Source organism: Phaenicophaeus curvirostris, chromosome 4, assembly GCF_032191515.1.
Source record: "Phaenicophaeus curvirostris isolate KB17595 chromosome 4, BPBGC_Pcur_1.0, whole genome shotgun sequence".
NCBI lineage: Eukaryota > Metazoa > Chordata > Aves > Cuculiformes > Cuculidae > Phaenicophaeus > Phaenicophaeus curvirostris.
Window position 1 is genome coordinate 76,931,771 of NC_091395.1, and position 27,960 is coordinate 76,959,730.

At 46.6% G+C, this 27,960-nt stretch overlaps 1 protein-coding gene across 1 annotated transcript in view; it reads right to left on the reverse strand.

The window, feature by feature from the left end:
- The window catches only part of ALMS1 (ALMS1 centrosome and basal body associated protein), a 62,317-nt gene that overhangs the window by 14,695 nt on the left and 19,662 nt on the right, over positions 1–27,960 (reverse strand). The window contains exons 4-12 of the mRNA XM_069856588.1: positions 22,141–22,258; positions 19,205–21,383; positions 16,443–16,602; positions 13,880–15,232; positions 12,141–12,271; positions 6,859–8,593; positions 5,789–5,914; positions 3,463–3,633; positions 456–1,639 (exon numbers count right to left, since the gene is read on the reverse strand). Coding sequence (XP_069712689.1) covers positions 456–1,639; positions 3,463–3,633; positions 5,789–5,914; positions 6,859–8,593; positions 12,141–12,271; positions 13,880–15,232; positions 16,443–16,602; positions 19,205–21,383; positions 22,141–22,258 — 7,157 coding nt within the window. The remainder of the gene's footprint in view (positions 1–455; positions 1,640–3,462; positions 3,634–5,788; positions 5,915–6,858; positions 8,594–12,140; positions 12,272–13,879; positions 15,233–16,442; positions 16,603–19,204; positions 21,384–22,140; positions 22,259–27,960) is intronic.

Genomic DNA, 27,960 nt, shown 5'->3' on the forward strand with positions numbered 1-27,960 from the left:
ACCAACATTTAAAACAGACAATAAGAAAATTCAAATAATAATTCCCAGTTTTGATGAAAAGGTGTTTCTCCTTGCCTAGAGTCATTCAGGGAAGAGACAGAGTCAAAATCTACCACCTTGTCTTTCCACCATCACCACCATCAGGATTGCTAAAGCACAGAAGGAGCCAGTAACCAGAAATCAGACAGTACAGGATCTTGCTTCCCCAGACAAATAAAGGAGAAAAAAAAAGCTAAGTGAGAACAAAGGGAAAGAAAGCATAGGTGACATTTGAAGATATTTTGCTCTCCTCCTCACTCCTGGAGGGGCAGAGTGAGTTGTTTGAGCTACTGAGATCAAAGAGAGCAGCTGCCACACAAAACACTCTGGGAGGACTCTTGGAATAACAAACTCTGCTCGAGTGCCGTTCCTACAGAGAGCAGTTAAATTGTCTTTTGGTCTCACTGCCCACATACCTGGATCTCGTTCCTTTTCTTGTGTCTCTCAGAAGCAACCTTGAGGTACTCTACACCCCCAGCTCTGCCACTTGCCTTGTCCCACTCTTCAGAGCGAGTTTTCTGGCGGTTGATGGTCTCATAAAGCTGGGAGAGCCTCGGCGCCACCTGAACTCTTTCATGCCCGAAAGCCCTGATCAGCCTGGCTGTATCAATGGTGGAAACGGAGCTGCTCACCTCAGTCGGAGTAGCAGTTCCCAGCTCCGTGGGGGCTGCTGAGTCTGACTCTGAGATGGTAGAACTCATGGTGGTGCCATGATCTCTACTAAGCCTCGTCTCTGAGGAAGTCTCACTAGGAGTTTCAAAGCACTGCTGGTGCTCCAAACCTTTATTCATGCGGTAGAGAGCTTTTTCTCCTGACCTGTTTTTCCTCAGCTCCACAAAACTATTTTTCTTATGGGTGATATGTGGTCTTCCTTCAACATGCGTCGCGTTAGGCTTGAAGGTACTTTCAGACATGCTCTTCTCTGCCAGTCTTATTTTCTTCTGCTCTCTTCCCTTCCTTTTCTCTTCAGACACATTCATTTCAGACTTTGGTGGCATCAGTGTGTGCTTAATGGGATTCTGAAGGACCCTGGCCAATCGATCGAGCCGTTCAACAAGGGACAGCTCACCGTTTCTCCTAAAATCATGCTGCTGGTGTCTCTTCTGGCACTCCAAGAACTTAATCCAGAGTTCGTCTAAGCTAGAACTGGAGCGTGACCTCTGTCTTGGTGGTAGGTCTTTCTCCATCTTCTCATTAAGGTGAGTTGTTTGGCTACGAGGCAAACAGTAACTATTTGTCCTTTCTTCTACTTCTCTTCTGCCATGCTCTTTCCCTGGTGTTTCATTCCTCAAAGACGTGCTAACATCCAGATCCTCATTCCTGCTGTAATCTGCTTCTGCAGTGAGTGGAAAGAACTCGTTTTCACCATCTTTTTTATGGTGAACAGAGAAAACACGCTGATGACGATGGGTGGTTTTCCAGTTTGGCAGGAGAGCCCTCGAGGAAGGTCTAGTGTGTCCAATATCAGAACCATCCTCTGATTGCTCACTGTTAGACCCAAAGAAGCTCTCACATCTGGGCACCGGCTGATGAAGGTAGAACCGTGCAGATTTGAAGACCAAATGAGTGTTTTTCACAGACTTGGAGTGATCTGTGTGTTCTGGAAGAGAAGAGAACACTTCAAATTGTCATCTCTTTACAGGGAAGCAGGTAGCAAACATCAGATCTTAAAGAGGATGATTTTAATCCCAACACTTCCAAGTCACTTCAAAAGATTAAAAACAGGAATCATAGTACACATTCCCAAAACGCACTAAGGTAGCAATGAAGTTCTAGTATTACTAAAAGTATATAAGTAATCTTTTCTATCAGTTGCAACGCAGAATCCAATAGAAGATTTGTTGTGGCTTGAGCTAAAGTAGATTCAGTTTTGTGACTTCAGCTCAGTCTCATCTGAGAATTTCATTTTCTGAAAGTTCACTGCAGGTTTTTCAGACAGGGTTTGTCTCTAGCAGTGATCACACGGGGCTCTGGGATGCAGAAAAGCCAAGGCTTGCTCTTATTCCTACAGAAATCAAGGTCATCCTCGAGCTGGTGGAGCCCTGAGTCAAAGAGGTGAGAAAGGTGCCACCTGCAGAAGGGTTGGACGGGACACGTGACCCCAAACTGATCAACAGAGGATTCCATCCCATAGACGTCACACTTGGGATAAAACTGAGAGATCACAAGGGCCTCACTCTCTTCTTCAATGGCCAATGTCCAGTGAGGACCTTGTCTGCCTTGTTGCCCTTGATCCTGGCTCTGTGCATTCCTGAATGCAGTTCCTGAGCCCAGCTCCCTCCTCACCTCAGACCCATTCCCTCACATCCACTTTGTGACACCTGTAGTGACTTGAAGTCATTGAGGGGTGGGGGCAAGATTTCATCTCTGTATATATTTTATTACTTTCTTATTATTTTCATTATTATTATTTCATTAAAGCCATAGTTTTAGTTTCTAACCCACAAGTCTTTTTTCCTCTCATTTTTCTAGGGGCCGCAGGGGGCATTTGGGAAGCCAACCACTCGGTTTTAGCTGCCGAAAATAGCCAGGTCAGGGCTAAACCATGACACCAGTATATAAAACCATCCCTCCTGCTTTTATTTCCATGGGAATATCTGTTTGCTTTCTAAGCAGGCATCCTTCCCACACTTAAAGACTTTGCAAGTCACACACTTAAGAGTGATTTAATATCTTCATCTATGATATTGACAGCGAGATCGAGGGCAGCCTCAGCCAGTTTGCAGATGACACCAAACTGAGTGTTGCAGTTGCCACACTGGAAGGACGGGATGTCAACCACGGGGACCTGGAGACAGGCTGGAGAAGCGGGGCTGTGAGAACCTCAGGAGGTTCAACAAGGCCAAGGTCCTACACCTGGGTCGGGACAATCCACGGTTTCAATCCAGGCTGGGGGATGTTGTGATAGAGAGCAGCTCTGAGGAGAAGGACTTGGGGTGCTGGGGGATGAGAAGCTCGACATGAGCCATCAACGTGTGGTCACAGCCCAGAAACAAACTGTGTCCTGGGCTGCAACAAAAGCAGCGTGGCCAGCAGGGTGAGGGAGAGAATTCTGCCCTCTGTTCCTCTCTTGTGAGACCTCATCATTGTGTCCAGCTCTGGAATCATGTTTACAAAGGCTTGTAGTGATAGGACAAGGAGAAATGGGTATAAACTGAAGAGGGACAGAGTTAGACCAGACATAAGGAGGAATTTCTTCATCATGAGAGTGGTGAAGCCCTGGAACAGGTTGCCCAGAGAAGTTGTGGCTGCCTCATCTCTGGAGGTCTTCAAGGCCAGGTTGGATGGGGCTTGGAGCACCCTGATCCAGCGGGAGGTGTCCCTGCCCATGGCAGGGGGTGGAACTGGATGGGTTTTGAGGTCCCTTCCAACCCAACCCATTCTATGATTCTACGACTCACACCAAACACACACTTCAACTACCTGGGAAAGCTTCCAGTGGTCGCATTTGCTCCTCAGCCCAGGCCAGCTTGGGCTTGGCCCTCTTACTGTAGTTTCCTTCTTTATATTCAACAGCCGCACTGCCTCGAGGATCATCATTCCTTAAACCAAGGACACTCTCCAGAGCCCTTGGAGGAAGAGCATCATTTGGCCCTGCTAAGAAAGAGAGCGATAATTACGATTAAAAAGAGGAAGCAGGAAAAAAACATGCAGAACTTTCACAACAAAGACAACGTCTGAAAAGAAGCCTGTTGTCCAAGCGTCAGTGCTGGTACATTCACCACCAACATTCCTGATCCTTGGGTGAGCACTTCCAGGGCCTAACAGTGTGCCACATGGGTTTCCATGGTTTCAGGACAAGGTTCTCTGAGAGGTAGATATTATACCTCGCCTGCTAATAAGTAGCATAAAAGATAATGAAGATAATTAGCCATATCTATCAGGAAGCCAGATACAAGACTTGGAATGTCTAGATTCCTTCTAGCTCACATTAAAATTCCAGGTATTTTCACTGACTGATGTGAATAGCTGTGTTCTGAGCTCAAAATAGCAACGGAGAAAAACTGGAAGACCCAATCAGGTCTGTATAACCTCAAGAAGTCAAGACAGCATCAGCAAGGCCATCGTTATCTTCTAACATTTTGTCACAACGACAGTGGTCAAGACAGAGAAGTGGTGGCTGCCCCACCCCTGGAGGTGTTCAAGGTCGAGCTGGATGAGGCTTTGAACAACCTGGCCCTGTGGGAGGTGTCCGTGCCCATAGCAGGGGGGTTGGAAATGGATGGGCTTTAAGGTCCCTTCCAACCAAACCACTCTATAATGCCTTCTACTCTATGACCAGAAATCTAAAATTGCCCCCCAAGTGCTTTATCAAGCTTGTCAACAGCACCTGATTACATTCAGCAGCCCCAACTTGGTTTCCTGCAGCTACTGCTTATGAGCAAAGAATCCAGGCTCTAGGAAGGAGTTTAAAAAACAAAATGTGCTTTTTAACTCAGCTGTTCGTTTTCTAGAACCTCGCACTGCCTCATATGCATACTGGATTTTTATATCTAGCACCACAGCATCTGCAAAACAACAGACTCGCATGACATCTGTTTCTCTCAATTTGAGCAGAGCACAGGCAGACTGGAAAAAAAGTACTGAGCAGAGACACACAAGCAATTAAAAGGTCAATTTAGGGCTGTAACGAATAACCTGAGTGCTTACTGTCACTCTTATATCAACTCCCCTGGGCACATCTCTCAGGATCTGGATATCACTGTAACATAAGTTCTGTCTACAAAAAAACTTTGGACATCATAGAATCGTTAGGTAGGAACAGACCTTTGATATTGAGTCCAACCATACCTGTCCACTACCAAACCAGTACCCTGAGCACCTCATCTACGCGGCTTTTAAATCTCTCTGAGGACAGGGACTCCACCACCTCCCTGGGCAGCCTCTGCCAGGGCTTGAGGACCCTTTCCATCAAGAATTTTTTCCTGATGTCTAATATGACCCTGCCCTGGTGCAGCTTGAGGCCATTCCCTCTCATCCTATCGCCTGTTACTTGGGAGAAGAGACCAATACTCACCTCACTACAATCTCCTTTTAGGGAGTTGGAGATAGTGATGAGGTCTCCCCTCAGCCTCCTTTTCTTTTCTCCAGGCTAAACAACCCCAGGTCCCTCAGCCACCTCTCACCACCTTTGTTTTCCAGCCCCTTCCCCAGCTCTGTTCCCTTCTCTGGACACGCTCCAGCCCCTCAATGTTCTTCTTGGAGGGGCCCAAAACTGAATCCAGGATTTGAGGTGTGGCCTCTAATCTAAATCTTCTGCCTTCCAATTTGAAGCCATTCCCCCTCATCCTACCAGTCCAGGCCCTTGGAAAAAGTCCCTCCCCAGCTTTCCTGGAGCCCCTTCAGGTACTGGAAGACCTCTCTATGGTCTCTGTGAAGCCTTCTCTTCGCCAAGCTGAACAACTCCAACTCTCTCAGCCTGAGAGAATCCAAACTGAATAGTAATTCCCAGAGGAAAGTAAAACATGATCACGCTGTAAAACACCAGCCCTTGTTTCTTTTTCCTGCCCAAATGGAGTAATAACATCGCTTTCATCAACGGAATCGAAACCACAACTTTCAGTCAGGATTCTTTGTGTTATAAAGTGAACACAAACAACAACATTTTACTGTTAAAACCAAAGCACTTACTCTAAACTAGCAGGACAGACGCATTCTGAGCTCAGCTAAGACCATTCTGCATACAAAATGGATCCATTTTGATCCATGAACTTCAATCATTTTACGTCTGGAAGTACTAATTAAGTACCTGAGTGAGAGCTCTCACCGCTGGTTTGCCACCCAAGAGAAGAAGGTTTGGCTCCTGCCTTTAGATAAGGAACATAATACATCTCAGCACTTCCAGAAGGTTTATACGGCAGCAACAAGGGCTGATCTGTGGGGATGGAAGGCAAAGCAATTAATAAAAATCAGGCTTTAATCCTTTAACGCAACTAGAGATGAAAGCAACAAAATCAGGACCCAGGAAACTGCGAGGTTCACTCTGGAGAAATACAATATTCTTTAGGAAAATAAATTGCACTTATTAATTAATTTTATTATTATTTCAGAGAATGGCTTGGGTTGGAAGGGACCTTAAAGCCCATCCAGTTCAGCCCCTCCTGCCAAGAGGGGTTAATAGTTAATTTTCAATTTATTATATATATTTATTATTATATTCATAGTTATTATTCAATTTATTTATTCTGTAACTGTTATGATTACCCACTCAATGGTTAGAAAATGGTCACAAGCAGTGAAACAAAGCAAATTATCTAGAAACAAGTGTCAGAAATGTTCTTCAGCCAGACTTGCACCCAACAAATTCAGTTCCAGATAAATCTGAACTTAATTACAACTGTGTTTCTACAGCTCCTGCCCACAAGGCTGCAAAAGGTTGGGATTTTCCCACATGAGCAATTAAATATCAAAATAAAAGAATCATAGAATGGTTCGGGTTGGAAGGGACCTCAAAGCCCATCCAGTTCCACCCCATGCCAGGGCCTCACCACCCTCATCGTGAAGAATTTCTTCCTAACGTCTTCCCCCATCCAATTTTAAGTATTCCCCCTCATCCTATCACTCCAGGCCCGTGGCAAAGTCCCTCCCCAGTTTTCCTGGAGCCCCCTTCAGTATTAGAAGCTGCTCTAAGGTCTCCATGGAGCCTTCTCTTCTCCAAGCTGAAGAACCCCAACTCCTCAGCCTGTCTGCTCTGTGTTATCTCAAGAACATTCTTTCCACAAGAAATCTGGGTTTGGTTTTGGCTTTTAATACTTATAAATACCTTAAATTTCAACAGATGAAAGTCTATGAATAGATAAAAGGCACTAATTTGCTCACCTTGCCTTGGGAAAGAGGGAATCTTGTTAAGAGATGACACTGGGATGCTGGGAACTTCACGTGCTTTCTGACGAGACGACTGCTGGGCAGCATTTTCACCACTATGTGAATTAACATAAATCTCTGCTGAAAAGGTGGTTTTTCCAGGACTTTCAGTTGTTATCTGAGTGGCAGCATCCGAAGTGCTTTTCCCAGTGTTTGTAGGAACTACAGAGTTGAAGATGTCGTTCAGATTAAACCCACTTGAACCTGGAACAGGACCCTGTGATCTCTCACTGCTCTGCAGAGGCAGCTCTTGCCCTGCTGTGCCTGTAAGAGAGGAGAGCACTGGGCACGGACCTGCTGAAGACACTGCCACTGGGAAGGACAAAGATCTCTGTTCTTCTGGAACAAGGTCAGCAGGTGACAATTTGGAAACAGTTGTTAAAGCTTCTAGAGTTTTAGAAGGCACTGGTTGGGTATTAACATCAATATCCCGTGATCCCATCTCAGTTTCAGTTTTCGCATCGCTCTGCAGCTCTGAGTCATCACCCTTTGAGGAAAGGGTTATGTGGACACAAGACAGGACTTTCTTAGTTCGTGGTGAGGGAGATGCAGACTCGGTGGATAAAATCCCACCTGTGGATGCATGGCGAGATGTATGGATTTGCTCTCTCACAGTCTCTTTCTGAACAGGAGCTACTTCATGAGGAGGACTTTCCTTCTCTTCTTCCAACACCTTAACAGGGCCCTTTAGCAAATCACTCCGTACAGCTGGACCTGAACCTTCTAAGTTCGCACACAACTGGACGTGGCCACGTGGGCTGCTTTTCTCCTGCTGGTAAGAACTCACAGCACGGGATTCATTAAATTGATTCGTTTCCTGGCTGAATATTGTATCACAATCGAGCCCTGTAAGCCTGGTGCTACGCTTGCCCAATTCAGTCACATCTTGAGGTGAAACATCAGAATGTTTTGCGCTAAGGGTCTGTCTTTTATCAGCATGGATGCTTACGGAATGCTGATCTGACAAGCAGTCTGTTCCTTGATAAGCTCCAATTCTGCTACTGTCAACAGAGAGAGGATGAAACCCATCCTTCTCACCAGCATAAACAATCTCATCAGTCCCCAAGCCAGCAAGAACTGGACTTGGAAGACAGGTCTTAGATCTTTCCAAGCGTTGTTTATCATGGCTCTGCTCCTCAGCGCTAGCAGAGTCAACCTCCAAAGGCATTATCCCATCAAGATCATCTCCAGTAAGACTAGAGCCGAGTGCCACGGAGGTCAACGGTGACCGCAGACGTTTTCGGGATGAAAAAGTGATAGAAGTGATTTGCTTCACCACATCTTCATAACAATTCTCCATAGACAGCTTCTTCCGAGCAGACAAATAGCTTTCTGTCGCTATATTGGAAGCAGATGCAGACCTCATCGCAAACGTGTCCCATTCCTTCTGCACCGATGGGTGAAGTTCAACAACATCAGACAGACTAGTTGGAACTGTTTGGTGCTGGTTGCAGACAGGGGTTTGAACAGTACTTGAAGTTTTAAACTGGAGGCAACAATCAGAAAGACCAGCTCTGCGTAACGGCTCAGACTGATGTAAGCTTGACTCCACCAGCTCCTTAGTCCTTATGGTTGGGATCTGGTTGTCGCTTTGAAATCTTCTGTCACTTGGAGTTTTGAAAGAGTTGACATCCAGTTCCTGGTCATGGCTGTACCCAGAGGCAGCTTCCAAAGCACGAACCTCTGGCTCCTGAAAATCAAGGAATTCATAGAATCATGGAATAGTTTGGGTTGGAAGGGACCTTAAAGATCATCTAGTTCCAAACCTCCTGCGATGGGCAGGGACACCTCCCACTGGATCAGGCTGCCCAAGGCCCAATCCAACCTGGCCTTCAACACCTCCAGGGATGGGGCAGCCACAACTTCCCTGGGCAGCGCCAGTGCCTCATCAACCTCATTGTGAAGAAAACCCTCCTTATGTCTAGTGTAAATCTGCCCCTTTCCAGTTTATAGACTGGACACAAGGAGGGATTCGTATGGGTTATGGGGAAAGCTTCCTGCCCTCACAAGAATCCACGCTGCGGAACTCAACAGAAGAACAGCGCTGTCAGTAATCAAGAGTCTGTCATCATGAACTAGCACATGCTTCCTCTGAACTCATCTGTTAATGGGACTAATTAAACGTTTGTCATATTTTAAATGCCAGATAATTAGCTAACGTGGTTGGGATCCCATAATGAGCAGCGGCAGCGACATCTATAACAGAACCCTTTGGTTTTGTGAACTGTAAAACTGTAATACTGTTATTTAGCCTAAAGGTGTTGCAAACACCTCTCAACATAACCCAGCTCACTGCAAAGCAAGAGCAAAGTTCTCTTCCTTTCTGACAGTTGGCTTCACCACCAGCTCGGCTTTTATCACAAATCCAGTGCAATCCACAGTTTCAATCCAGGCTGGGGAAAGACATGATTGACAGCAGCTCAGTGGAGAAGGACTTGGGGTGCTGGGGGATGAGAAGCTCAACAGGAGCCGACAATGTGCGCTCACAGCCCAGAAACCAACAGTGTTCTGGGCTCCAACTAAAGCAGCGTGGCCAGCAGGGTGAGGGAGGGGATTCTGCCCCTCTGCTCCTCTCTTGTGAGACCTCAGCATTGTGTCTAGTTCTGAAATCCCCATCACAAGAAGGAGATGGAACTGTTGGAACAGGTCCAGAGGAGGCCACAAAGATGACCCAAGGGCTGGAGCAGCTCTGCTAGGAGGACAAGCTGAGAGAGTTGGGCTTGTTCAGCCTGGAGAAGAGAAGGTTCCAGGGAGACCTTAGAGCAGCTTCCAGTACCTGAAGGGGCTCCAGGAAAGCTGGAGAAGGACTTTTTCCAAGGCCCTGGAGTGACACAACAAGGGGGAATGGCTTTAAATTGGAAGGGGGAAGACTTAGATTAGATGTAGGAAGAAATTCTTCGCAATGAGTGTGGGGAGGCACTGACACAGGTTGCCCAGGGAAGTGGTGGCTGCCCCATCCCTGGAGGTGTTCAAGACCAGCTTGGACGGGGCTTTGAGCAACCTGGTCCAGTGGGAAGTGTCCCTGCCCACGGCAGGAGGTTGGAGCTGGGTGGGCTTTGAGGTCCATTCCAACCTAAATCATACCACAATTCTATCTGTTCTAAGACAGTAAAAATTTATTTGGCTTCCTGTACTTCTATAGCCAAGAGACACCAAGAGACTGCAGAACGCACGGACACAGAGCACCCCTGTGCTAGGGTCTGGGTGCTTCCAAGATGATCTCTTCCCTAAAACACATCCCAGTCCAATGGTCGGAACTAAAACCCAGCAACTCCTACTACTGTAAGAGAGCACAGAAGCTGCTATAAACTCCTCTTCCCAAGCCTTTCACATGTTTTATTGTGCTCCTTATGTGTCATCTTTCAAAAAAAGATCTCAATGGCACATGATCCACAAAAGATTGCAGAAGAAATTTATAGCTACAACTCCATGAACTTCCTGAAAAATGAGAACGTACAAAGAGTGGAAAAATACAGCTCAGAGGAGAAGAATACGGAACTAAAAGGGAAAACACTCCTAGGCAAGTCAAGAGATTGCAGAATCATAGAATCGCTTTGTTGGAAAAGACCTCTGGGATAGCCTCCAACCATACCTGTCCACTACTAAAGCAGATCCCTGAGCACCTCATCTACCTGGTGTTTAAATCCCTCCAGGGATAGAGACTCCACCACCTCCCTGGGCAGCCTCTGCCAGGGCCTGAGAACCCTTTCCATGAAGACATTTTTCCTGATGTCCAATCTGAACCTGCCCTGGTGCAACTTGAGGCCATTTCCTCTTGTCACATAACCTGTCACTTGGGAGAAGAGACCAACCCCATCTCACTTCAACCTCCTTTCAAGCAGTTGTAGACAGTGATGAGGTCTCCCTCCAGCCTCCTTATCTTCAGGCTGAACAACCCCACCTCCCTCAGCTGCTCCTCATAATGCTTGTGGTCTAAAGCAGCCCCCAGCTCCGTTCCCCCCTTCTCTGGACGTGCTCCAGATCCTCAATGTCTTTCTTGGAGTGATTCTATAATTACAAAATAGATGAGTAGAATATTTCTCTCTTCATGTAATGGAAGAACTATAAATTCTTCCATTACCAAGAAGACTTCGTACATTGAGGGTACAGAAAGCAGATTCACACGCAAGGTTTGTCAATGTCACAGAAGTGAAAATCAAAGAAATAAAACAATACACACTCCCACTACTGTTCTAAGCACTGCCTGCTGCATCTTGAAAGTCCCTTTTTTGGGTCACTCTACAGCTGAGCACTTGAGTATGTTTGGGATGTACGCACATAAATGAGCTCCAGTCACCTCCGTGAACATTCTGCTCAGCGAGAGCATGAGAACTCATTATGTTGCTTCTTTTCTGGAGCGTCTGTTAACCCGTCACCGGTGACAATCAGCTCTCACCACCTCAAAAGATGGAACAATCTTCACGAGTAAATATCACTGAGAACTCCTCTCTCAAGCTGTCCTGTTCTTTCACTGCATTTTTTTTTCCCCAAGAGAATCACAGAATGATTTGGATTGGAAGGGACCTCAAAGCCCATCCGGCTCCAAGCCCCCGGCATGGGCAGGGACACCTCCCACTGGATCAGGCTGCTCAAAGCTCCATCCAACCTGGCCTTGAACATCTCCAGGGATGGGGCAGCCACCGCTGCTCTGGGCAACCTGGGCCAGGACCTCATCACCCTCATCAGGAAGAATTTCTTCCTAAGGTCTCATCTAAACCTCCCCCCTTCCAATTTAAAGCTATTCCCCCACGTCCCATCACTCCAGGCCCTTGGAAGAAGCCCTTCCCCAGCTTTTCTGGAGCCCTTTCAGGTATGGGAAGCTGCTCTAAGATATCCCTGGAGCCTTCTCCAGGCTGAATAACCCCAACTCTCTCAGCCTGTCCTCATAGCAGAGCTGCTCCAGCCCTTGCATCATCTTTGTGGCCTCCTCTGCACCTGTCCCAACAGCTCCATCTCCTCCTTATGTTGGGGATTCCAGAACCAGACACAGGACTCCTGGTGAGGTCTCAGGAGGATGGCTAAAAGGGGGAGTACCTGCTCCCAGAACATACACAGGAAGCGAGTGACATGAAGCAAGCGTCTCCACTAACCAGAGCTCTCAGTTTGCACCCCCTCTCCCTCTCTCACCACCAATCTTTACAAACACTGCAGGAATACAAATCCATCATTTTGACACCACAAGACTGAAGCATTTATCCTTGATTCCAGACATGTTCTCATAAGCAGCTGGTTTGTACCTTGGGTGATGCCGAGTTTGTGGCTCTCCAAAGCAGCTCTGCCTTTATTTCCTCTATTCTTTCTTGCTTCCCTTCATTCAGCTCTGACAGTGATGCCTCAGACTGGCTGGCCAGTTTTAGCTTCATCCATGCTACACAAAGAAGAGAAAACACAAAGCGGTTCCCTTTCAGTCTTCTCACATCACAAAGTAACAGACTTACAGCTTAAAATCAAAACTTGGCTATCACTTCCAGCTACCACAACTGAGGGAACAAAGACCACAACCAAATCCCAGAGGGGACACTGACCAGGGACGCAATTTGAAATGAGACTTTTGAGCATTTCTGTGGAAATCAAGGACCCACTGCCTGGTTCATAGAATCACAAAATCATGGAATGGTTTGGGTTGGAAGGGACCTTAAAGCCCATCCAGTTCCAACGCTCCTGCCATAGGCAGGGACACCTCCCACTGGATCAGGTTGCTCAAAGCCCCATCCAACCTGGCCTTGAACGTTTAAAGGGAGCAGCCACAACTGCTCTGGGCAACCTGGGCCAGGGTTTCATCACCCTCATGATCAAGAATTTCTTCCTAATGTCTAACCTAAACCTACCCCCTTCCAATTTAAAGCCATTTCTCCTCACCCTATCATTGCAGGTGTGTGTAAAGGCCCCTTCACAAGCTTCCCTTCAGGTACTGGAAGCTGCTCTAAGGTCTCCCTGGAGCCTTCTCTTCTCCAGGCTGAACAACCCGAACTCTCTCAGCCTGTCCTCCTAGCAGAGGTGCTCCAGCCCTCAGATCATCTTCGTGTCCTCCTCTGTAGCTGTTCCAACAGTTCCATCTCCTCCTTCTGTTGGGGATTCCAGAACTGGACACAGGACTCCAGATGAGGTCTCACAAGAGCAGAGTAGAGGGGCAGAGTCCCCTCCCTTGCCCTGCTTCACACTTCTGTCATCTTTATAGTTTCAGATTGAAATCTACACTCTCCACACAATTCCTTCCCAGTCTCTTAACCTAGCACTTGCCTAAAACCTTTGCAGACAAAACACCTTTTCCTGTCCATGTTACACAAAAGAAGGTATTCAGACTGGAAACACCCAATTCTATCCCACTCAATCATATTGAAAAACACTGATTATTTATTTACACCTTGTATTATTGAAGCTTATCACTAATATAATAAAAGATAAGAAAAATATAAGTTACGTGTATTACATATATGTATGTAATGAGTTGGGGCTGTTCAGCCTGGAGAAGAGAAGGCTCCAGGGAGACTTTAGAGCAGCTTCCAGTACTGAAAGGGCTTCAGGGAAGCTGGGGAGGGACTTTTTCCAAGCATCTGGAGTGATAGGATAAGAGGGAATGGCTTTAAATTGGAAAGGAGGAAGATTTAGATTAGACATCAGGAAGAAATTCTTCACAACGAAGGTGATGAGGCCCTAAACGAGGTTGCCCAGGGAAGCTGTAGCTGCCCCATCCCTGGAGGTGTTCAAGGCCAGCTTGGATGGCTTCCAATCCAAAATATTCTGATTCTACGATATAAACAATTTTAAATGAAGGGAGCAGACTCAAGTCCTCTTATTGCCATACTCCATTTCAAAGCATTCCATTAAAACACGCTGAATCTGAGAATGGTTCTGGTTGAAAGGGACCTTAAAGACCCTCCAGTTCCAACTAGATGATAGATAAATGATAAACACCTCAATATAGGTTTGCCAATCTAACACAACACTTGATAAAACACAACTGAGACTTTATTACCTCGTGCTTTCCCCTCCTCTTCATCTCCACTCTTCACAAGCTGTGTGTCATGTACCCCTTGCAATCCTTTTCTCAGAAGGTTTTTGACACAGGCAGTGAGTGAGTCGCCGCTGCTGCTGTCATCGCTCCCTCGCTTGCCTCCTGCCTCGCTTCTGGTTGTGCTAACTTTGGACAAGATGCTTGGGAAACTTCCTGTGACATCAGCACCACCACTTAAAGGTTCTGAGGAAGAAGAATTCCCCAGAAGGGTTTTGACAGGGACAATGAGCGACTCTCCCCTTCTGCTGTCACTTCCCTCTTGTGTGCCTCCTGCCCTGCTTCTGGTTGCACTAGCTCTAGACAAGATGCTCTCAGTGCCTCCTGGGACACTGGTGACACTGTCAAGATGCTTGGAAGAAGAAGGATTCCCCACTTCTGAACTTCTTCTAGTGTTGACTTCACTACTTCCACTGCTTTGTGCAAGACCCACTAACCCAGGATGCTTTCTGTCAGTAGTTACATTGCTACAGCCTTCTGGCTCTGATCTTCCCACAGATCCTTGTGTCCTAAATCCTCTGGTCATTACCGTCATCTTCTCTTCGCTACCGTGTAAACTGACATCAGGAGACTTCTCCCATCTTAAACCGCCTGCGTTATAATTCAGAAGCTCTACCTCCAACCCCTCTTCTTGCACACTTGTTCGGGTTGTAGTCTGATCCCACAACAGAAACTTCTGAAACTGAGGGATGCTGTCTTTCCCCAACCTGGCATCTTCAGGGACACCTTCCATCGTCTTTGGTACTGGGGACAACTCACCAGTTTCTTCACAGGAGACAGTGGAACAGGCAGGTTCGTGCCACTTGCTGGTTGCACTCTCTGTCAAAAGCTTACATAGTTCCGGTTGGGTCTGGTGCTCTGTAGAAGAATCACTTTCTTGACCTTTACTTCTCTTTTGACCTATGCTGGAAGCCTGTGGACCTCTGTCACCTTCCATTTCATCTTTAACTCCAGCCAAAGAACCAGGAGGCCATCTCTGCAGGCTGCTATTAACAGTTTTGGATTTATTTAGAGCCAGTAGGTCCTGAAGGTTTTTTGACATAGGAGTAGGACTTCTTCTGTCAGAGCAGTCAGATGGAACATCCTGCAGCCACCGGTTTGGTTCATCTGCCTCCTGTCGGGTGGAAAGCAGAGCAGTCCTCTCCAGCTGGTGGCACGAGCTCTCTGGTGTCTCTCCAAAAGATCTGGAGAAGCAGGGGGAGAGCTCACAGGGTGACAGGATACCAGAGCCAACTTCTGAATTCGTTGACACAGACACGCTGAGAGTGGTGGGGTTAAAACTTGTCTGGGTAATTTCAGCTGCTGAGAACAAGTCACCTGCAAATAAACAGAAGATTCATGAAGCTGGTGACTCCAAAAACCAGCTGCATTAAAGACTCCTTTCTCTCATACAAGAGGGCTCGTATAGGGGGGGAAGAAATATTGGAATACTGGTTTTAGAATGAGACTTGTACCAGAACTCCAATGAGAATTGTGTCCTGAAATCTATTAGACCATTTTGGATAGAATCGCTTGGTTGGAAAGACCTCTGAGATCGAATCCAACTATACCTGTCCACTTCTAAACCACATCTCCAAGCACCTCATCTACCTGGCTTTAAGATCCCTCCAGTCATGATGACCCCAACACCTCCCTGGGCAGCCTCTGCCAGGGCCTGCGAGCTCTTGGTAAGAAATTTTTCCTGATGTCTAACACGAACATGCCCTGGTGCAACTTGAGGTCAATTCCTCTCATCCCATTGCCTGTCACTTGGGAGAAGAGCCCAACACCCACCTTGCTACAACCTCCTTTCAGGCAGTTATAGAAAGTGATGAGGTCTCCCCTCAGACTTCTCTTCTCCAGGCTAAACAACACCAGGTGCCTCAGCCCCTTCTTATTACCCTTGTTCTCCAGACCCTTCCCCAGATCTGTTCCCCTTCTCTGGACGCACTCCAGCCCCTCGATGTCCTTGGAGTGAGGGGCCTAAATAAACATGAAAAGAAACTACAGAACTTGACTTACAGAACCACAGAAAGGTTTGGGTTGGAAGGGAACTTAAAGCCCATCCAGTTCCAACCCCACTGCCATGGGCAGGGACACCTCCTACTGGATCAGGCTGCTCCAAGCCCCATCCAACCTGGCCTTGAACACCTTCAGGGATGGGGCAGCCACAAGTCCCCATAGGTGACCTAGGCTAGGGCTTCACCACACTCAGCATGAAGAATTTCTTCCTAATGTCTAATCTAAATCTTCCTCCTTCCAATTTAAAGCCCTTCTCCCTTGTCCTATCACTCCAAGTCCTTGCCAAGGTTAGATGGGGCCTTGAGCAACCTGATCCAGTGGGAGGTGTCCCTGCAGAGAGACAGGAATTGGATGGGCTTTAAGGTCCCTTCCAACCCAAAACATCCTATGATTTTATGAAGGAAACTGAGCATCACACAAGAAGAAACACACTTGACGCTACTACAGACCAAGAGCAACCTAAGAGGTGAGTCTGAATTCCATGTTCTCCAGGGCTTGCACAGCACAAGGTCTGTCCTCCCCATACCTCGTGGAGGTGCAGTGGCCCTCGTCCCTGTGTCAGTGAAGTCCTTCAGCGTTCGAAGCTCTGAAGGGGAAAATTCCACTTCCCTGATGGGTCCTCGGGGTAGAAACGGTGTCAGTATGGTCCCAGGTGACTGATCAATGCCGAGGTTGCGAAGATATATCTGGCAAAAGAAGAAATAAGTGACACATGGCACTCTCGCATCACGTCATTGGATTCTGAAGGTGCACACGTTTTCCATGTCACCTTTAAACACAAAGAACCTGAGCCTTAATGTCTTTTGGAGAGCTGGGGAGGGACTTCTTCCAAGGGCACAGAGTGATACGATGAGAGACAATTGCTTTAAATTGGAAGAGGGAAGATTTAGATGAGATCTTAGGAAGAAATTCTTAATGATGAGGGCGGGGAGGCCCTGGCCCAGGTTGTCCAGAAGTCATGATGCCCCATCCCTGGAGGTGTTCAAGGCCAGGTTGGATGGGGCTTGGAGCAGCCTGATCCAGTGGGAGGTGTCCCTGCCCATGGCAGGGGGTTGGAACTGGATGGGCTTTGAGGTCCCTTCCAACCCAAACCATTCCTTGATTCTGTCACTAACTACCATTTATGACCTCCTCTCCTTTACCTTGTTGGTCACTTATGAGAACACAATTCCTCACAACTAAGGCTGAGGAATATGTCAAACTATAATTGTTAAAAATGGAGGTAAGAGACAACATTTACATCTCAGGAGTTTCATTTAAAATCTCCTCCCTACAACACTTACATTTGCTCCAATATACATTTGCAGAGACAACTCGCAGCAGAGTACTTCTAAAACACAGCTCCAAAGACCTAATGATTATGAAAGTCATCTTGTGTGAGGAACAGCCACTTACTCAGAAGATAATTACATGTTTATCATTAACATAAATCTGCATTTCATTTTCTGTAACACTCAACATCCTCACTGCCATTAACACGGCTGCTACAACCACACAATCATGGAGTGGTTTGGGTTGGAAGGGACCTCAAAGCCCACCCAGTTCCAATCTCTGTCATGGCCGGGGACACCTACCCCTGGACCAGGTTGCCCAAAGCCCCTTCTGGGCTGCAAGTACACACTGCTGGCTCATGTCAAGCTTCTCATCCACCAGCACTCCAAGTCCTTCTCCACCACGCTCAAATGGGGAAGGATGGGAAGAAATCTACATCAGCCACACAAGATGTAAGGGCAGAAGGGTATGCAGAGGCTTCGAACAGCTTTATCGAGCAACGTACGAAGAATCAAGAACACTTCCGGTGTCTAAGGCATAAAAGTGAACAAGTAAAATGAGTATTTATGGAAAGAAAAAAGGAGTTTGATTTGCCAAGGAGCTCTCTGTTGGGTTTGCTATTATTGCAGATCCGTGGGTGGGTGAAGTTCAGCTCTCTCCTCTGCAGCCTCGCATTTCCTTAGTCAGCAGTTGAGTCCAAACCTCATGTTTGGATAATTATAACCTGATCCTTGGAAAGAGTCTGGAAGCTCAGGACTGGCTCCTGGATGCTCTGCTAGAGGAGCTGTAGCCAATTTATTTATAAGTCTTACCAAAGAGAGCACACTTTTTATCACTAACACAATGCTCTGTGGTTGTGTCCTTTATGTTCCACCACCATTAGCCACCAACCTCTTTTCTCCTGCACTCTGTTCCCAGAATGCCAGAATAGTTTGGGTTGGAAGGAAACTTCAAGCCCATCCAGTTCCAACCCCTCTGCCATGGGCAGGGACACCTCCCACTGGATCAGGTTGCTCCAAGGCCCATCCAACTTGGCCTTCAGCACCTCCAGGGACGGGGCAGCCACAACTTCTCTGGGCAACCCGGGCCAGGGCCTCAGCACCCTCATCGTGAAGAATTCTTCTTAATATCTAATCTAAATCTTCCCCCTTCCAATTTAAAACCATTCCCCCGCATCCTGTCACTCCAGGTCCTTGGAAAAAGTCCCTCCCCAGCTTTCCTGGACCCCCTTCAGGTACTGGAAGCTGCTCTGAGGTCTCCCCACAGCCTTTTCTTCTCCAGGCTCAACAACCCAAACTCTCTCAGCCTGGCCTCCTAGCAGAGGTTCTCCAACCCTCAGATCGTCTTTGTGGCCTCCTCTGGACCCGCTCCAACAGTTCCATCTCATTCTTGTGTTGAGGATTCCAGAACTAGACACAGGAGTCCAGGTGAGGTCTCAACAGAGCACAGTAGAGGTGAGAGCCCCTTCCCTGGCCCTGCTGGCCACGCTGCTTTGGATGCAGCCCAGGACACTGCTGATTTCTGGGCTGCAAGCCCACATCACACATGACAGTATGATGTTACTATTGTACTATCACCCACGCCTGGAAGAAACAAACCTTTCCTCACCCATGTTAAATATTACCTAAAAGTTATGTCTTCCACCTCTGTATTTAAGATAATATCATGGATGGAAATCACTAGTAGCACAGACCAATGTAAAACCTTTCATTTTAACCCACAGATGACTCTGGTAGGGTCTGCCTCACTAAAAGAACCAGGATAAACCTGAAACTGGATTTTAAAAGCAGAATCAATTACAAAGGGTCCTTTAAGATCTTTCTAGGCTTAGATAAAACACATATTTCTTCATATTTCGATAGTGTGCCAGGTCCCTGACATGACTGGATGTCAGAAACCAAGCACACTAAGCATGTTCATTGTTCCTGCAACACCTTCTGTCCTCCTCACTCCTCGACAGCTGCGTGGTCTCTAATATCTCTAAAATCAAAAGGTAAAGAAGGGTAACAAACTCACCGGGATCCTTTCTTCAATATTAAGCTCTTCTTTCACTGGACTCTCCAAAGAAGCTGCTTTGAGTGGGATGAAGTTGTCCTCTTTCACACTGGTGGAGAAGTGCCTGGAATCCACCGAGGAGCACCCTGCTGAGCCCGGTTTCCCCTGGCTGCTCTCCTCAAGACTAGCAGGAAGGTTCAAACTGTCTGGTGAGACATCATCGAATTTGTCCATGCCAACACAGCCGGGAGGAGTATTTAGGTTGCGAGACTGATTTTCAGGAGCATCACAATTCTCCTGGTTATCATTTGGAGAGTTGCCACCCTCTTTAAGCAGCTGAACAACTCCTCCACCTGAAACAAGCACGTTTAGGTCTGACCTTCGTCCTGTACTTTCAGAATCTCTACTACTAGGTCCAAGAATGATGTCAGCTGTAAACTTCTGTATCGTGGAGCCTCCTGAAATACTTTCAGACACTCCTAAAATGTCCCTGTCTTCTCCTATAGGCTGCACGGCCTCTGCTGAGTTTGCTGGCAGGACAACTTCAGGCAAGGACGTGTTCCTACTGGAAACGTTGACTGCGTTGTCAGACTGAGATCTGGTAAGAGGGTGGACAAGCACTGAGTCTTGTTTGGGAAAGCACAAGCTTCCCAAGGAACCTGTCCCTGTCACTCTAGGGGAAGCAGCAACAGAATCTTTGGGGTCTCTCCTGCTTCCTTGTATTGGCAAACTATGGCTTGAAGAACAAGCAATGGTGCTGTAGGCTTTCCTTCTGAGAGAAACTCCACCTGGGTCACGGGAAGCCAATGCATTAGACATCTCCAGCTGGCTCACATTCCAAGCCTGTACCTTCTCCATGAAATTAAGTGATGGGAGAGACTGAATTCTTCCAGTGTGGGGATATTTTGATTTTAAGGCCTCAAAATGTTCCTTGTTTTCCTTCTGAGCGTATTGGAGTGACTGTTGCTTCTCAGATACAGGTGTACTGGCAGATGAGTTCCCTGAAGTTCCTTCCTTTAAACATGAAGGAGAGGCCTGAAGATCTGATTTCATCACAAGGACCCCAAGTTCTTCTACCTTAGCATTTTTCTTTAGAAATATCCCTGGAGTGGACTGATAGTTGGGCTGAGCAAGGTGTCCAGAGAATGAGCCGTCGCCTACAAGAAGATTAAATGAAGGGGAAATGCCTGTAACTTTATGTCCCCTCTCTATGGAAAAATCTGAATTAGTTAATTCGCCCCTGCTTGGTCCGGGTTCTGCTTCCACCGGGGCATTCTCGCTGCAGGTAGGAGCTTCCATGCCAGTCACAACCAGTTGTTTAGGTGTGGTGCTTGTCACAGGAGAGAGAAATTCCTCTTTCTCCAGTCTCACTGCAGGAGACAGTTGCTTCTGCTGGAGATCTTGGAAAGCTCCCTGGAGTCCTTCAGGAACAGCCAAAAACTTCATGCTTTCAGAGCTATTTAAACTCACTCCGTGTTCCCTTGACGTTCCTTCACCCGTTTCAAAAGGCTTTGCAGAAAAAACACCTTGAGCATCTGAATTTTTACAATGGTCCTTCCTCAAATCATCAGATAAATTGCTCAAGAAACCAAGCTCAGAAGTCGCCTTTTCTTTCTCCAGCTGTCTCGTGCACCCTTCTACCTCACTCTCGGTCATTTTTACCTTTTCCTTTGGCACCTCTCGTTCACTTTTAGCTGAATACTTAGTCAGGGCTGATTTACAAGAGGAGTTCTCGGAAGATGAGAACTCATCGTGCCTCGGTAATCCTTTTTCTTTCTCCAAAAGCTCTAAACCAGCAGCTAGTATGTGGTTGTCACAGGAGAAACGTTCATCTTTTACGGAAGGGCTCCAGGTCTGTTTTGCAAGAGGAGCATCCCTTGGGTTTAGTCCCTTTGCCTCACTCAGCACCACCTGGGAAGTGGAGTTTGCTAAACAGTCACCTGTTTGGGGAATTGATACCTTTTCATCAGTATCATTTTTACAGTCTTCATCTTGTCGTGCAGAAAAAGAGGGTTCCTGAGATAAACCACCACCACAACTGGCATCACAAGGTTCCACGTGTGCGTATGGGAGAGGATGCTGGGACAAAGTAAAGCAGTCACTGGGCACGTCGGAAGGAGATTCTGCATCTGACACAGCTTCACGAGTGAGAGAAGGCCTTGAACGCTCCTCAGACACACCAGAAATATCAGGGACTCCGCTACAGGAGGGAAGAAAAGTGAAATTCTAGTCAAGGTTTTTATTTCTATATCCACGTTCTCTGCTTCAATAGAAGAAGCGACGTAGAACTTCACTCAAAGAAATCACTGGGGCTTAGCAACTATTTTTCAATCAATTAAGAATCATGGAATGGTTTGGGCTGGAAGGGACCAAAGTCCATCCTGTTAAAACCCCCAACACAGGCAAGGGCACCTCCCACTAGACCAGGCTGCCCATGGTCCATCCAACGTGGCCCTGAACACCTTCAGGGATGGGGCAGCCACAGCTTCTCTGGGCAACCTGGACCAGGGCCTCAACACCCTTCACCGTGAAGAATTTCTTCCTAACGTCCAATCTAAATCTTCCTCTTCCCAATTTAAAGCCATCCCCCCTCATCCTATTGCTCCAGGCCCTTGAAAAAGCCTCCCTTACAGCTTTCCTTTCAAAGTCTCAGAAAGCTAAAAAGAGGTCTCAGGGGGTGGAGATACTCATTTCCACAGTTTCTTCAGGTACATTAAGGATGATAGTTCAGAAGAGGCTTGTTCTGGTTTCCAGTGTTCAAACTCCTTGAAGGCAAAATAAGATGATAATTCTCCTACAGCCTTCTTTCTATACAAACCAAACAGACTAAAACACACCTTTGTCTTATTTCTGAGGCCATAACAGATCAATTATTTAGGTATCAAAAGCAGGACAACTCATGGCCACTGAGGAAAAAAGCTTACATTCTCTTATGACACCAGACAATTTTATCTTACCTTAAGGGAATAAAATCCATTTCTGATGGCTGGAGAAGCATCTCATCCGAAAATCTTTGACCTTGTGTTGAATACATCAGGAGTGGAAGGCAGGGGGGGAATTGGGTGTCCTGAGTATCTGTTAAAAATAACAACGCAGTAATAAAGAAGGATTGCTTGGCAAACCTTTAACTGCTTTGACAGCCAATACAGCCCTCAACCCCAAGACCATGCTAACAGCAGTGAAAATGATGTGAAGGCATCACTTAATCACAGAATCACAGAATAACCAGGTTGGAAGAGACCCGCCGGATCATCGAGTCCAACCGTTCCTATCAAACACTAAACCATATCCCTCAGCACCTCATCCACTCGTGCCTTAAACACCTCCAGGGAAGGTGACTCAACCACCTCCCTGGGCAGCCTCTGCCAGTGTCCAATGACCCTTTCTGTAAAGAATTTTTTCCTAACGTCTAGCCTAAAAAAAAATCCTGTGCCAAAGCATATTTGCTCATCTGTTAAATTCATCTTATCACATACCCAATTCAGGTTTCTTTCTGTCAATCAAAATGCTGCCTGACACTGACATCACTAATGTAGAATCACAGGATGGGTTGGAAGGGACCTCAAAGCCCATCCAGTTCCACCCCCCTGCCATGGACAGGGACACCTCCCACAGGACCAGGCTGCTCAACACCCCATCCAACCTGGCCTTGAACATCTCCTGGGATGGAGCAGCCACGGCTTCCCTGGGCGACCTGGGCCAGGGCTTCACCACCCTCATCATGAAGAATTTCTTCCTAATGTCCAATCTGTCTTCCCCCTTCCAATTTAAAGCCATTTCCCCTCATCCTATCACTCCAGGCCCTTGGAAAAAGTCCCTCCCCAGCTTTCCTGGAGCCCCTTTAGGTACTTGGAGGTTCCTCTATGGTCTCAATGGAGCCTTCTCCAGGCTGAACAACCCCAACTCTCTCAGCCCGGCCTCATAGCAGAGGTGCTCCAGCTCCAGCACTGTCTCCTTGGCCTCCTCTAGACCCGTTCCAATAGTTACTTACAAAAAACAAACATGTGTAAGCTGTATCTGATAAGACTCTCTGATTCTATGAAGTAGAACGGATAACATACGTGCTTAATGGATAAAAAAAAAAAATCACATTCAATACTTCGGTAAGTAAGGACTTTTTTGAAGCAAAAAAGCTATTTCTCGTCAAGAGCATGACTTTCAGAGCCAGAATTCACATTCATTTAATTTAGGTTCATTAGTTTGACCATTTCAGACCAGCTACGCTCTATGTCACTAACAGAAGTGTAATCATATCAGATAAGATGACTATTACAAGAATCAGGTTTACATTACATCAGCTTCATCCTGAGGCTGCCTCCAACTGCTGTTACATCACCTGCTAAGTGGAACCCAACCGCAAAATGACCTTTTGGATTCATTTTTTAATCTAATACTTCCAATTAAGATTTTTTTAATTACTTTAGAACACTATGTAGCAAGAGAATAATTATACGGATCAAAATAATTCTACACCACACAGCAAAGCTGGCTCCAAATTTGGATGCTCTCAACTCCCACTCCGTCAGCAGATAGAAAAATAATAATACGATTGAAATACAGCCTCAAAGATTCCCCTCTATCCCAGCAGCTGCTCCACCACATGGCCAGACGAATGTCTCCTAAAGGAAGCCAAATTTATACTTGAGCATCTGCAGTGCAGATGGCACAAACACGCGACAGAAACTGAAGTGGGGAGTCTTGTTTTTCCAGCACCCAGTACCTCTTTAAACACAACCCGCTTCTTTATTAGATAAGAGCATTGACCCCTCCATTGCACTTTTGTCTTAACTATTTGCAGTACAAAACGTAGATGAAGAAAAAAAAAGCCACCTGCTCTTTGGGAAGTTTATAGAAAAGGAAATAATATGCATCTCCAAAAAGGGAGGCATGAAAAGCTCCTCCTGAGCAACCTAACAAGAAGAGGCATTGGAATGGGGCTCCAATGCAAAGCTGGATGATAACAATCGTGGAATCATCTGGTTGGAAAAGACCTTTGAGATTGAGTCCAAGCGTACCTGTCCACTGCTAAACCAGATCCCTCAGTACCTCATCTATCTGGCTTTTAAACCCCTCCAGGGATGGGGACTCCACCACCTCCTTGGGCAGCCTCCCCTTTCCGTGACTCATTTTTTCCTGATGTCCAATCTGAACCTGCCCTGGTGCAACTGAAGGTTCTTTTCACTACCAGGCTTCACCTGACTAAATAATATGCAAAGCTGTACTCTCAGAGCAGGCTCCTCTTCCGGCAGCCTTGCTCCCCTGGCTTCTCTAAGGAGGATTCTGGCTTTGCTGTGCAGCAGAAATCTGCTTTGGGCTGACAACTCTGCCTTCCCCAGAGGCTTCCAGTCAGAGGAACCGTGGTGGGGATCACGGCTTGAAGCAGCCGATGACTGACAAGGCCAGGGTAGAAGAGGAAGTAAAGGGAACAGAAGGAAAAGAGAGGAAAGCGGAGAGTCAAGGTTCACTGCAGCCACTTCCTCAGTGGAAACTTCTTCTAGCTTGTCCCCTGCAGCAGCTTGCAGAGATCTGTAAAAGCAGCCATATGGAGTTCAGCAGCTGACAGTTAACCAGGGCACCAAAGCTGAGGGGTAACAATCATATCTAGGAGGCTGGTGAAGTTGTTCTGCGCAGTAACTTGGATGAGTAAAGAAGCAGAAATGCAAATAAAGGGAAATCTTAGAATGGGTTGGGTTGGAAGGGACCCTAAACCTCATCCAATTCCAACCTCCCTGCCATGGGCAGGGACACCTCCCTCTGGACCAGAGTGCTCAAAGCCCCATACAACCTGGCCTTGAGCATCTCCAGGGATGGGGCAGCCACAACTCCCCTGGGCAACCTGGGCCAGGGTCTCATCACCCTGAAGAACTCCTTCCTAATGTCTCACCTAAATGTTCCACCTTCTAATTTAAAGCCATTCCTCCTCATCTTGTCACTTCAGGCCCTTGGAAAAAGTCCCTCCCCGGCTTTCCTGGAGCCCCTTCAGGTACTGGAAGCTGCTCTTAGGTCTCTCTAAAGACTTCTCCAGGCTGAACAACCCCAGCTCTCTCAACCTGTCCTCACACAAGAGGTGGTCAAGCCCGCACATCATCTCTGTGGCCTCCTCTGGACCCATTCCAACAGTTCCATCTTCTTACATCAGGGATTCCAGAACTGGACACAGAACTCCAGGTGGGGCCTCATGAGGGAGGAGTAGAGGGGGAGAATTCCCTCTCAACCTTCTTACATATCTAAGACTTTCTTACATATTTAAAATATAACTCCAGTCATGTCACTCTTTCTACCTCCACTGGCTTCTCTGAACATTCTCTAATCTTACAGCACACAAACTCCAATGTTTTCAGTAACTTTTATTTTCTTCAGGATGCAGAAAGATCACCACTCTCATATCCTAGAGGCTTACAATGAGTTAGAGGCTCATTGTGCTCAGACATAACGTAGGGTTTGCAGGCAGAGAAGCAGGTGCTCGATGCTTAAAGCAGCGAGTGACGTCAGTACAAGACTCTGAGCATCTTGTGTCAAAACAGTCATTCTTCCCGCTGTCGCTCTGAAGGTCAAAAGCTTCCTCACAGTTGAATTTGCTGCAGAAGCAAAGCTGGGGTTGCTACTTTATCTTACAGCCTACTGACAACTCTGAATGCCAGAGTCAAACTGCCATTTGCGGAAGATAGAAAAGGAAGGCAAAACAAAAACAAAACCTTCTTGGCTTCGTCAATCTGTTCCACAATGTAACAGGAACAATCTCAATACAACTGTCACTGCAATTTCGCCCTCTTCCTAAGTGAAATTCAAAACACTTTTTGAAGAGAAGAAAGAATAAACTCTTATTAGAGCCTATGTTCCTCCCTTCCTCTCACCTTTCCCTCCCATATCTGGAAATTTAAGTGCCTACATAAAAGGCTGAAGCTACCGGCACTCTCGCTAGAGAGCAACAAACAAAATACCAGCAGTACAGAACTCTTTCTATGGTATTAAAAGCTTTAGGCTTTAATTCCAGTCACATTTAAAAAGCAAACTTTGACAACTATCCCTCCCTGGAGGTGTTCAAGACCAGGTTGGATGGGGCCTTCAGCAACTGGATCCAGTGGGAGGTGGCCCTGCCCACAGCAAGAAGATGGAACTAGATGAGCTTTGAGGTCCCTTCCAACCCAAACCATTCCATGATTCTATTAGAAATGAATCCCAGTCCTGGAAACCACAATAACATAGACAAAACACCATAAATATATTAAATACAACTTTCCTATACAGAGGATGGAGGCAAAACCAAAGCATGTCCTCCTACTTTTAATATCTGTCTTAAACCTGAATTTCCTACATAGCAAACAATAAAAAAAGGGTTTATTTAGTCCTAAGCAGCTCCTAGCAGACAGAAGCTCAGTGTGATGCACACATGGCTCTTCATTACAAAACTGCCTGTAGCTCCAAACATCAAATAGCCAAGAGTGTTTTATTTCATAAAGCAGAGAACCCCTTCAAAACCATCTCAGGAATTGCAAATCCACAGCAGCCAGCAATTAATTCAGCCATACACAGACCGCCTGCCTTGTGCTAGAACAGAACCTCACCTCAGCTTCCCAACAGTTTGAAAAAAGGAAAAAAAAAGGAAAAAAGGCTAGTAGTGAGGCTTAGTGTTCAGTGTAGACTGAAAGCAATGGATTCACTCCATGTGTGCAAATGTTTGGGATGCCCAGTGAATTACCTGAAGTTTAAGACCCAAAAATGTGCGGCTCTTCCCTTTAATGCTTTTGTATCGCACACAGGATCTTAACGGCTCCCTCCGCAAAAGTATTACAAAGGTATCCTTGCCACCAGAGTCCGTCTGTAGAGATAGAAGTCTGGCCTAGCACTCCAAGAAGGACAGCGAGGGGCTGGAGAACAAGGGTTGAGAGGCAGCTGAGGGACCTGGGGTTGTTTAGCCTGGAGAAAAGGAGGCAGAGGGGAAATCTTCTCACTGTCTACAACTGGTTGAAATGTGGTAGTGAGGTGGGTGTTGGTCTCTTCTCCCAGGTGACAGGATGAGAAGAAATGGCCTCAAGTTGCACCAGGGCAGGTTCAGATTGGACATCAGGAAAAAATGTCTTCACGGAAAGGTTTCTCAGGACCTGACAGAAGCTGCCCAGGGAGGTGGTGGAGTCCTCATCCCTGGAGGGGTTTAAACATCAGGTAGATGAGGTGCTCAGGGATCTGCTTTAGTAGTGGACAGGTACGGTTGGACTCCGATCTCCAAAGTCTTTGCCAATCAAGCAATTCCATGATTCTATGACTCACTGGCAGAAGGACAACAAGAGGATAGCAACAAGGTTGCTGCATGTGGTATTCTCAGCTCCTTTTCCTGTTCACCCTGCAGAACAGCAGATTACAGCACAAAACCACCAGGCCTTGACAGCTACTACACACAGGCCACTGCATTACAGGGAAACCAAACCACTTGGGAAAAACAAAACAAAACAGAGTTGGTGTTTGTGAGTGCAACCGTGGAAGTGTGTAAACATCAACTTTCTTAGATATTTTGTAAATTACCACCTTCCTGTTTTTGTTTTTCTAAGTCTTTGTTATTTTAAGTTCCTAAACAAGCAAACCCCTGCATCCAGATAGTTTGGTTTAAATCTCGCAGCAGTGCAGGACTTCTAACTATTTCCTCAGTTCTTCCTTTCATCTGAAAAGGAATTCATGAAGCAGTGTATGTAAAAGCAGTGACAGATATAAGAGACATTTGTGAAGGGCTATGGGAAACCTTCTCAACCTGTATTTCATAGAATCCTAGAATGGTTTGAGTT